Source organism: Eleutherodactylus coqui, chromosome 6 (genome assembly GCF_035609145.1).
Source record: "Eleutherodactylus coqui strain aEleCoq1 chromosome 6, aEleCoq1.hap1, whole genome shotgun sequence".
Lineage (NCBI taxonomy): Eukaryota > Metazoa > Chordata > Amphibia > Anura > Eleutherodactylidae > Eleutherodactylus > Eleutherodactylus coqui.
Genome location: NC_089842.1, coordinates 216,171,731 through 216,184,145, shown reverse-complemented (window position 1 = coordinate 216,184,145; position 12,415 = coordinate 216,171,731). Strand labels below are relative to the sequence as shown.

The 12,415-nt window shown below is 43.3% G+C and overlaps 1 protein-coding gene across 1 annotated transcript; it reads left to right on the top strand.

Annotated features, from left to right (window-relative positions):
- Positions 1–12,048, top strand: LOC136571828 (uncharacterized). Its single transcript, XM_066572454.1, has 5 exons — positions 1–147; positions 649–819; positions 4,678–4,790; positions 11,392–11,663; positions 11,744–12,048. The coding sequence occupies exons 1-5, from the start codon at positions 1–3 to the stop codon at positions 12,046–12,048; spliced, it is 1,008 nt and encodes a 335-aa protein (XP_066428551.1).
- Positions 12,049–12,415: the final 367 nt, after the last annotated feature.

Genomic DNA, 12,415 nt, shown 5'->3' with positions numbered 1-12,415 from the left:
ATGGACTTTATTACGGATTTACCCGTGTCTCAAGGCTTTTCAGTTATTCTGGGGGTGGTTGACAGGTTCTCTAAGATGGGCCATTTTATACCGTTGAAGAAGCTTCCCTCAACACCAGAGTTAGCCATCATATTTATCAAAGAGATTGTGAGTCTTCATGGTGTCCCGATAGACATTGTTTCCGACCAAGGAGTGCAGTTTGTTGCCCGGTTCTGGCAGGCCTTCTGCAGGTGCTTAGGTATCGGGTTGTCCTACTCCTCTGCCTTTCACCCCGAAACCAATGGGCCGACCGAATGTATGAACCAGGAGCTTGTGCAATATCTCAGAATGTATGTAAGTGACCAGCAGAGTCTTTGGGTTGACTATTTGGTGCTGGCAGAATTTGCCATAAACAATCACACTAGTTCTGCATCGGGTGTTTCTCCTTTCTTCTGCAACTATGGGCGCCACCCCTGTTTTTCTATCTTGTTCCCCTTTTTTTTATAACAATCCATCGGCAGACACGCTCATGCAGAACTTGCATGAGGTCTGGAGAAAGTTACGTAGTAACCTGGAGCATTCGCGGTTAGTGATGCAGGGTAGGAGCGTGAGCCGACATATGGTTTCAGAACCATTTACCATGGGTCAGTTTGTGTATCTGTCCTCTAGGAATTCAAATCAAAGGTATCCTCACTAAAGTTAGCTCCTCGGTTCGTGGGACCGTTTTCAGTCACCAGAGTCATCAACCCCATGGCATATGAGTTAGCCCTGCTGCACTCGTGGAAGGTCCATAGGGTTTTCCACAAGTCGCTTCTTAAGAGATATGTCGTCCCTCCTGTGGTGCCCACCTCCGGGCCCCCCTCCCCACCCTAGTCCAGGGAGAGATGGAACATGAAGTTGACATGATTTTGGATTCCAGGAGGAGGCAGGATGTTCCTCAATACCTCATCTCCTGGAAGGGGTTCGGGCCTGAGGAGCGCTCTTGGGTTCCCGCAATGGATGTGCACGCCACACGATGAGTTAAATCTTTTCACAGGACTCATCCTCTCAGGCCCGCTCCTGAGTTTGGGGGTCCGTAGGCCCCCCATAAGAGGGGGGTACTGTTAAGTATAGGGTTACCGCTGGGGGGCGCTGACGGTCGGCGGTTGCGCTCAGCTCATCCTGACGCTGTGGATGTTAGTGTGGGCGGCTCCAGTCGGGGTTCCCCCTTGTTGGTGGTTGCCCGATCCTGCCGGCGACGCATGCCCAGGGGGGCAAGTAGGTAGGGATACGGGAGTGGGCTGTTGTAGGGAACCACACTTGGTCATTTTTCCCCTACCAGCCATAACAATGTCACTGTAGTATAAGGTGTGCAAATTTCATGTTGGATCACATATCATTATATTAGTGATGTCATCACCAGGGGGCGGGGTTGTGACTACCTCTCAGACATGATATACAGGCTGGTTGCCAGCAGTAATAGATGTTGTTACTGTATTATAACATGTGCGGATATCATATCTGATCACATGTCATTTCATCAGTGCTGTCATCAGCTGGGGGCAAGGCTGTGACTACCTCTCAGACATGATATACAGGCTGGTTATCAGCAGTAATAGATGATGTCACTGTAGTACAAGGTGTGGGGATCTCATGTCTGATCACATCATTATATCACTGATGTCATTTCTAGGGGGCAGGGCTGTGACTACCTCTCGGACATGATATGCAGGCTGGTTGTCAGCAGTAATAGATGGTGTTACTGTAGTATAAGGTGTAAAGATCTTATGTCTGATCACATGTCATTACATCAGTGATGTCATCAGCAGGGGGCGGGGCTGTGACTACCTCTCAGACATGATATACAGGCTGGTTGTCAGCAGTTATAGAAGAATAGATATTATTATGAGGGGTAGACTGTGAACCATTTTAATACAATAGTAAGTCATGTCTTTTAAGAGGCAGGATACCTTCTTACTGCTACTGGGTATTATTTAAAGGGCAATCACCACTGAAAAAATTTCACTATTTAACAGAAGTTCAAGATTTACCTTCTTCAACTTGTTCTTTATTCTGTTCAGCTGGGTGAAGACTAATATGAGTGCCGGTCCATCTGTCATTATAGCTGTCACCTAGTTATGCAGTAGGGGATGATTTTATTATTTGGATTTGAGAATAAATTAATAATAAAATATTTCCGCAATTGAACCTGTATGAGATCTGGTGACTGAGACCACGAGCTGGGAGACCCTCCCATGTCCCGGGGAGACCCTCTATATGCTAATACAGTCACCAGAACCGTGAGACAGGAAATAAGAATGTGCTTCACTATATAGTAGTGATATTATTTATTGAGCACGGGAGCATCATGAGAGCGCAGATAATCATCCTCATCATCTGTAAGTAGCAGTCAGCAATGACATCTATACAAGCTAGATGATAGATATGAGAGAGATAGATAAATAGATATGAGATAGATAGATAGATAGATAGATAGATAGATAGATAGATAAATAGATATGAGATAGATAGATAGATAAATAGATATGAGATAGATAGGTAGATAGATAGATAGATAGATAGATAGATAGATAGATAGATAGATAAATAGATATGAGATAGATAGGTAGGTAGATAGATAGATATCAGATAGATATGAGATAGATAGATAGTAGTCTGCGGAGGAAACATCTAGAGATGCTGGGAAAATAATGACTCAAATTGACACTAAACACAAGCCATGAGCAGCCCGCTCCCAGTCTGTGCAATCTCCACTGGTTTCTGGACCAGATGACTATGTCACAGAGGCACAAGGACAGGTTTGACTGTTTGACTTTAGGAGATGAGTATCTTTAAGCAGTGGCTTGGGTGGAGACCATCACGTTCTATCTCCACGCAGTTGGCAGGACTTACACTACACTTGACACCGGGAGGATATTCACTGGAAATTTCATATTGAAACCGCCCATATAATAATTCTTCCATAGAATGTACTTCTCTATTCCGTATAATATTTGACTTGATAGTGCAGTGTCACGTAGAGTCGTTCACGTGGACATATGCAGATTTCAGTCTGTGAGTACGCAATGTATTCCCAGACTGAAGTACTGTATATTCCATGTGTTTTGCGTTTTTAATGCACGCAAAATAAACACACAATAGGCCCCATTGATTTTCAGAGTAAATATGCAGTGAATACACATGTATCATGCATATTCACTGCTTATTTATGCCCGTCAATTGACCTTAATGGCCTATTTCAGACCGTAATATGAACCAAAAATGAGACTTGCTGTTTTTTAACGTATGTGAAAACTGCAGGTTTGACTGCCACAATGCAAATCAATGGGGATTCAGCACTGTGTATTACGCACATAAAAAGTACGTGCCTAATATAAAGTGTAAATACGCCCGTGTGAAAGAGCCCTAAGCCAAACAAAAGTATCTATGTATAGACAGCAGTTTTGGGATTCTCATCCCTCATCAATGTACAATAGGGTTCAAATTGGCTAGGTAAGAGGCATTATTACAACACTAAGGGCTTGTCCACATTAGAATAGAAGGTTGCGGTTGGAGCCTCCATTGCTGATTTGCACTAAAAACCACTATTCCGCTATTTCGTGCTGTCAATTTTTAGCAAAATGCCAGACTGCTGGCGGAAACCAAATGGATATTATTATTAAGAATGGGGTCCGATCAGCATCATTTGGCTCAGGCGGTGCCATTTTTCTGCTTCCTGAACACAGCAATAAAACGGAATTCCCAACACTGCTGTGAATAAGCCTTTATCTGCATATCTATTTCCCAGAGCACATTGCATAACCTATAAGACTGTCTTTGCCCTTTTTATGCTCTCCACAAGGAGAAGCATTGGTGGTACTGTGAAAGTTTAGTCCATTGTGTGGCCTATAAGACTCTCTACATCTCATGGTGCTCTCCACAAGCAGTACCATTATCTCCTGGACCCATCTTTCCTAGCAAAAGGTTCTTACAATTGGGGCTGGTCTATTACATGCATATGACCTTGTTAGGATGGATCTTGTTTGGACACCCTTGGTCATTTTTGCTCACCCAGCTTACACCAGTTAAGGTCTGGAAGTTCATTTAGAATTATATAATTTCAAATTACAGTAGAGTCAGACGTCCCCTCAATGTTTGTGTATATCAATGTACAGAGTTTTGGTTTTAGTCCTACTATGAAATGGATGGACTACAATACCCAGAGAAACTGGAGAAAGTCCAGCGCTGGGTGAAAGGCTTTCAGTCTTTATTAAAAGATCCAGACAGACAATCATGGAGGAACAAAGGACATGTGCCGTCTTACATGTTTCAGACAAGCACGTTGCCCATAATCATAGACCTGTTTATCAGTCGTGGTTCCAGCCAGTCCTTGCGTGGGAGTGACTGCAGAGGAGCTAGTTCCCGGTTTACACAATACCCAGAGAGATTACCAAAATTAGGACTATTTAGTTAGAAAAAAGATGGCTGAAGGGTGACCTAATAACAATGTATAATTATATCAGGTGACAATACAGAGATTCCTTCCATCATCTATTTATACCCAGGACTGTAACAAAGGCGCGCTCTAATTGTAGGGCCCAGCGGGTCCTACAGAACACTCATGATGCACTTGTCCTGTCTCACCTGTCTGGATGCCGTCCATGGATACAGAAAGTGCCGTCTGTGGGAGAGACCCTGTGTCTCCCCTTCTACTCTAAGCATAGAGTAGAAGGGGACAGCTGTCTGACAGTCAGGTTTAATTCCACTGGTGCAGAGCCCAAGGGCGAGGAAGCAGCTTTACATGTCCCTATGGAGGAGGAAAAGACCATAAGGTGCGGTAAGGAAAGAAAGGTTATAAAAGAGAGTGACAGAGAACAGTTAGTCAGACTCACCCAGGTGTGAGTTAGGAGAGCTTACAGTACAGTTTTTGGAGAGGAGGAGTCAGTTTCACCATGCTTGTCACCCGAGGTAGAGTGAGGTGAAAAGCCCACTCCCTTGACATCCTGCAGCAGAGAAAAATAAAAGCTTTTCTGAGGTCCATCTTCCACAAACAGTGAGTTATATAGCTACCCGGTGAAATCAAAGCCAGAATTAGCATACAGCCACTTGTCCCTCTGCTTTATAAATCCTTCAGTCAAATTCAAAACTATTATTCATCTAAATTCACTAGTTGGGAGAATTGTCTAGTTAAACCAATCTACAGTAAAGCCAGGGAGAGAGCTTTGAAGTTAGAGTATCATCGATTCAATACTGCTACGTCTTTTTGTTGTATTCAAATTGCCTGTGTGCTTGCTGCAAATATGTTACAGAGAACTGTTATCTAAGTTGTTACTGCAATTTTCAAAGTTAGTAAATCTGCACACTCTCAGATTACTAAACTACCACTGGATTTGTTTCCGTTATTTCTGCGGCACATCATCCTGAGTGTTCAATTAGAGTGTTGGCGTCACGTGACAAGGACTATGCCTCCGGCCATGCGGACAGTAAGTTCATTGGGGCATTACATAATAAGTATGTATAATTATACCAGGGGGCAATACAGAGATCTCTCCAATCATTTATTTATACGCAGGACTGTAACAAGGAGGTGCTCTAATAACTATGTATAATGTATCAGGGGGCAATACAGAGATCTCTCCAATCATTTATTTATACGCAGGACTGTAACAAGGAGGCGCTCTAATAACTATGTATATCAGGGGACAATACAGAGATCTCTCCAATGATTTATTTATACGTAGGACTGTAACAAGGGGGACGCTCTAATAACTATGTATAAATATATCAGGGGACAATACAGAGATCTCTCTCATCATCTATTAGACCCAGTACTGTAACAAGGGGGCGCTCTAATAACTATGTATAAATATATCAGGGGACAATATAGAGATCTCTTCCATCATCTCTTAGACCCAGTACTGTAACAAGGGGGTGCTCTAATAACTATCTATAAATATAGCAGGGGACAATACAGAGATCTCTTCCATCACCTAGTTATACCTAGGACTGTAACAAGGGGGTGCTCTAATAAGTATGTACAGATATATCAGGGTAAAATACAGAGATCTCTCCCATCATATGTTTATACCTAGGACTATGACTGTAACAAGGCAATGCTCTCGACGTCTAGAAGAAAGAAGGTCTTTACACTGACAAAGAAGGGGGTTCTTTACTGTAAGAGCAGTGAAACTATGGAACTCTCTGCCTGTGGACGTGATAATTGTGAATTCACTAAAAGAGTACAAGATGGTTCCTGGAATGTAACAATATTACATGTTATAGCAGTGATTACTTCAGAAGTGTCGGTGATCCGGGCAATATTCCGATTGCCAGATTGGGGTCAGGAAGGAATTTTTTTCCCTTAAATGCGGAAAATTGGCTTCGACCTCATTGGTTTTTTTTGCCTTCTTATGGATCAACATTTAGGGGTAATATGCTGAACTGGATGGATATATGTCTTTTTTCGGCCTTACATACTATTGCAGCGTCCTATAGGGAGAACCTAGACACCTAACATATGTCAGGAGCTGGGAGGGTGAAGTGTTGGCTTGTCATGGCCGCATTTACCAGGCTCCTTCCTGGAGGGACACACGCAGCCAAGGCCAGAGAAGCACTGCAGGCCACCTAGGACACCCCTAGGATAGGGAATGCCCACTAAACAAGATAACAAGGGGATTAGTTGTCACACGTGACGCAACCAGTCCTATACACACTGGTATGACCCTCAGAGAATAAGAAATTCAGCCACAGACAGTTCTTAGTACCATGGATGTCTAGGAATGGTTAGAGCCCAGCATAAACTTTACTTGAAACTTGAAAACAGATAATAAAAGGCAGTTCAATTATGGACTTCACAGTGCAGGCAAATGCATAGACTTAGGAACTTAGTGCCTCAACATGGCTCTTACAGGCTCAAAGACGCACATGTGTGAACAGAGATTATTATCTTGTAGTACCTCCACCCAGCTTTGGAGACGCGTGGGTGTGACAAGTTACTAGTTTTATGCGTAATGGAATACCTACAGATGTTGGTGAGGAGCGGGCTCCAGTGTGATGTCTTTCCTGCAGGTTTTTTAAGAACTTGCTAAAGCCTAATTTAGACACAACGATTCTCGCTCAAAAGTCGCTCAAAAGACATCTTTTGAGCAACAATCGTATGCATTTACACGGCAAGATGATTGCTCAAAGTTCGCTCAAACTGCAGTTTGAGTGACAGATTTGAGTGTTCAATTTGTATAAGTGTGTAAATGAAGGCTCACGCTGAATGCAGAAATAAGCGGGGCCGCTATATTGTGCATACAGCTGTTGTCATCTCAGAGCGCTCAGCTGGTAAACAGCTGAGTGCTCTGAGCGGGGTATGCAGGAGACAAGCGGGGCCGCTTGTCTTCTGTATACAGCTGCTGTGTTCACGGAGTGCATAGCTGGTATCCAGCTGAGCTCTCCGAGCAGGGTATGCAAAACACAGCTGGAGCGATGTCTTCTGTATACTGCTGTGTTCTCCGAGTGGGATACCAGCTGAAACAATAGTATCAGCTGTATGCCGCTGAGAATTCAGCGCGCGGCACTGATAAGGCTCATTTTTCTCTTTCAGCTTTCAGCGATTTTTTTAAATGGTTTAAACTGTGTCTGGTTATGTGTATTGGCCCAGACAGGTCACCAAAAGGTCAAAAGGTCTCTCTCTAGCTAACTTGTGAATGACTTTGCAGAATGTAACCTTACCTGCTCTGTGTCTTGTCAATCACACCTAGCTAGCCCTGGGATTGGGTAGAGAGAATTTCCTCTAGCCCAGGATTGGTTAGTGGGAAGGTATAAAAGCTAGCACTTGGGTGTGGTTAGGCAGTCTAGTCCTGGAGCTCAGCCATGGAGGAAATTTAGTCTTAGAGATAGCTGAGAGAAGACAGCCAGAGATAGCGAACGGGGAGTTAAAGGGAGAACATCTACACAAAGTCTTCTAAGAAGTAGTCTAATTATGGAGCCCAGTCATGGAGTTACAAGGAGGACATCTAAGTGTGAGTACCTAATAAGATAAGTGGTGTTGGAGTTTTAGCAGGGGAGATAGAGAAGGAGGAGAGACAGAGAAAAGGAGTACAGGAAAGGAACAAGTCACTAATTTGTCTGTAAAACAGTCAAAGCCAGGGATGAAGGCTGGAAGTGCAGCATCCCGTAGGGTGACTCCGAACACAGGGCATACATTGAGGAGCTGGGAGGGTAGAGTGGTCAATTGTCACGGTGGCACTTACCAAGCTCCCTCCCAGAGGGGCATATGTAGCCTCAGCCAGAGCATCGCTGGCCCTCTTCCAGACACCCCTAGGAGAGTGATGGCCAATAAACATAAGAACAGGAGATAAGGTTGTCACAGGTGACGCCACAGTTCTGTTATCCACTGGAATGACCCTCAGTGGTAAATAAAGGAGCTGACTGTGTAACGTACCTCAGGTCCCTGGGAACGGTCAGGGCCTGGCAAAAATTTACTTGTTAAACGTGATACAAGGCACAAATACAAAAGACGGTCATGCAGGAAAACCAGCAGATTAGAGGTAAGGGAGAAAACACAGGATGACAATGGTCCTGCAGGCCAAGTTATCTGACAAGAACCACTCCTGGAAGGGGAAGTCTCCAGAGGAGGATAGGGGTAGGGTCACTCCATAGACACTTTTGGGTATAGTACCTCTGCACGGTGATCTCAGCTTTCTCATTTCACGCTCACTTTCAAACTCTCTCTCTTCTCTCACTTTCTTTCTTCCACAGTTCCCGGTATATGGACTCTCAGGAACAGCTCCTCTTCCATCTCTTCACCACATGAGGGTTAAAGGTACCCCCATGTGGCAGGCAGTCCACTCCTTTCAACCATTGAAGAAGATGAATGGACTCTCTTGAATGACTTAATCTCTCACTCACTACCACACCCAAATCACTCATACTTATCATCTCTCACATTCCACATGACAGGACATAAATTGATACATTTGCAGGCATCTCCCAGTCTCATGCAAACATTAACCTCTCACCTGCAGCTGTGCAATACACATAACAGGAGGCTAGACAATTTGCACAGTGCATCTACACAAAAGACATTACATGTATGACATTTATGGAGGGGCCAGGAATAGACATTCTGGCCACTACAGAAGTGTTGTACTGCAATATGTTGCCACAGCCCCCCTGAGAAAGTTTTTCAATGCAATGCCAAGTCATTACATATCTCGTTGATGTGATTCAACAGTTACTGCAAGTGAATATAAATGCAAAGTCAAGTACCCTCTCTGCATGCAAATAAAACGTTGAACTGTTGTCATCAGCTACAGTCTGTGTCCTGAAGTGTCTTTTCTTCATCAATCCACTGCACTGAGGTACTACACTTAACGCTCCAGGGTCAAGGACTACTGTCCCCATTATTGCTGAGTTTTCCATTTTTTTAATTTATTATTTCTACCTGGAACGCAGCCTTACCCGTAATCAGGCAGGCGTCACGACAGACTAGCATCTTACTCTACCAGACTCCACAGGTAGCAGGTTATAAGAACTGCCTGATTTTACCACTGTGTGCAGCTGAGCCAGGCCACATTTTACCTTCAGAGAGGAGTAGCAGAGCCACCATTGACTACCATCTTTTCCCCCGCTGTCTCCACCACTAAGGTCTGCACGTGGTCGCCACATATTTATGTAGTGTGCTTGGTTCTGGTGCTGTACTTATGCCATGTCCTTGGTTCTGGGGCTGTATTTATGGTATTAGCTTGGTTTTGGGGCAGTACTTATGTTATAAGCTTGGTTCTGGTGCTATATTTATGTTAGAGGCTTGGTTCTAGTGCTGCATCTATGTACTGAGCTTGGTTCTGGTATTGTATTTCTGTACTGAGTTTGGTTCTGGTAGAGTGTTTATTCACTAAGCTGTTCTGGAGTGGGTAAGCTGCTATCCTTCTGTCTTCTGCACAAGCAAAATATACGCACATTACCTATATGTAGGTTTTTTTCTTATGATTAGGGGGGTGGCAAAAAAATTTCAGACAGGGTGCCATAAAATTTAAAGTCGGCATTGGTTAAATGTTTATATTGTCTAAAGATTAGACAAAAGTTGTATATTATGTTAACCCCTTTGTAAATGTACGTCCTGGAGTATCGGGGTATGTATGAAGAGAGGTTGCGGGGCGACCTCTCTTCATACAGCGCGGGCATCAGCTGTTTACTACAGGCAATAGCTGCAATCGGCCATTAACCCTTTAAATGCCGCTGTTAATTCTGACAGCGGCATTTAAATCCCCCGAACGGCCCGTATGGCCCCCCCACGGTGTGATTGGGAGAGCCATGCATGTGTCATGGCAGCCAGGGGGCTTCTGAAAGGCCCCAGGGCTGCCTTAGGAGACTGCCTATCAAGCCATCCCCATGGGGTGGCTTGATAGGCTGCCTATCAAATTGCAGTATGACGTAATGCTATAGCATTACATCATACTGCAGGAGTGATCAAAGCATTGCATATTGTGACTTAAAAGTAAAGTAAAAAAAAAATCAATTAAGTTTTTTTAATTGTAAATAAAAGTAATAAAGGTTTAAATCACCCCCCTATTTGCCATATTTGTAATTAAAAAATCCAAATCCTAAAATAAAAATACATATTTGGTATCCCCGCATCTGTAAAAGTCCGATCTATCAACATAGCACATTGTTTAACCCACACGGTGAACGTTGTCTGAAAAAAGTAATAAAGAATGCCAGAAATGCACTTTTTCAGTCATCCTGTCTCCCAGAAAAAACGCAATAAAAAGCGATCAAAAAGTCGTATGTATTCCAAATTATTACTGGTGGAAACTATAGGACATCCCGCAAAAAATGAGCCCTCGCTCAACTACATCGACAGAAAAATAAAAAAGTTATTACGCGCAGAAGATGATGGCAGAAAATAATTGAAAAAAAATTAAATGTCTTTGAAAAAAAGAAAGAGTAGTACAGGAAAAAAAACTATACAAGTTTGGTATCGTAGCAATCGTACCGACCCATAGAATAAAGTTATCATGTCGTTTTTGTTGCGGTTTGTGGGCCGTAGAAACAAGACGCACTAAAAGATGGCAGAATGTCGGTTTTTTTCCATGTTACTCCACTTAGAAAGTTTTTCAGTACATTATATGGTACTTCAAATAGCACCATTGAAAACTACCACTCGTCCCACAAGAAACAAGTCTTCATGCAGCGACGTTGATGGATAAGTAAAGGAGTTATGATTTTTTAATGGGGAGAGGAAAAAGCGAAAATGGAAAAAAAAGGGACCACGTCATGAAGGGGTTAAATACACTGCCCCTGCTGGTCTATTGCACAGACATGTTATATTGACATAAAACCCCCTGTTGGATCATGCTATAAACAAAGACTGCAGCAGGTTAGTAAATACAGAAATGCCTCTATATTGGTTCTATGCTGTATCTGTATAATGTATATTTTCAGGGCCTTTCTAGGAGCTGAAGTCAAACCCATGGTGACCTTCACACCCGATTGGGGAATTATATTTCAATATGAATCAGTGACAATATCCTGTAATGTGGAATTTATGGCTCAGGAGAACCCAAGATACCACTGGTCCAAAGATGGTAAACTACTGCCTCATCATCATCAACGGATGATCAAGCTAGAACCAGCATCTGAAGAGAATGGAGGGACTTACCAGTGTTGGGCCAAAGACCTCAAAAGTGATCCAGTCAGACTTGATGTGGTTGGCGGTAAGTGAACCTGGATTCTTTGCAGACTTGTCCAAGTTTCGAGCTCCTTTTCCCTTATTTTGTATTTTTTTTTATTTCAGTCCCTTTGAACCTGCAGGCTCCTCCAGTCATCTATTTAGAAGAACCCTTGACTCTGAGATGTTACTCATGTTACCAAAGAACAAACACAACCTTCTTTAAGAATAAAACTGCCATTCACTTCTCAGTCAACGACTGTGAGTTACTATTTCCGAGTGTAGACTGGAGTGTGGCTGGGTCCTACAGCTGTTCTCAACAATTATTCCTTGGCAGCAAGTATAAGACGTTCAGCGCCTCGACCATTGTGTCTGTCCGAGGTACAGTAGAACACTGGGAATGTGCAGACTCTGTTGTAAAATGTTTATGAAATTGTTTTGTATCATTGTGGTAAGATGAGATAGAAAGTCTTCACACCCTAATCCGTAGCACAGAAGATAAAAAATGAAAGGGGTTAATAGGTTAACCTGATAAGCTGATCGCTGGTTGTCCAGCTGCTGGGACCTCAGAGTCAGCTTTGGGAACACAGCAGCAAGTCCTGAATTCCCCTGCAATGCCACCACATTGAGTCCTCCCCAACAAGAGATGCTCTTTGTAGCGGTTCTCTGCTCCTGCTAACTAAAGGGTTGTCTCATGAAGACAACCCCTTTTTAAAAACAAAAAAAGTGAGTTGGGCTTCTACTCAATGGTTGGAAGCCATGGGCATATATGCTCCCTGCAGCGGAGCTGTCCATTGA

Excerpts from the sequence above, each read along its gene's own strand:
- LOC136571828 (XM_066572454.1), top strand. The coding sequence starts at position 1 with ATGGACTTTATTACGGATTTACCCGTGTCTCAAGGCTTTTCAGTTATT. Across the intron at positions 148-648 it reads TCATATTTATCAAAGAGATT|GAATTCAAATCAAAGGTATC; the intron begins GTGAGTCTTCAT and ends TCTGTCCTCTAG. Across the intron at positions 820-4,677 it reads GATATGTCGTCCCTCCTGTG|CATAGAGTAGAAGGGGACAG; the intron begins GTGCCCACCTCC and ends TTCTACTCTAAG.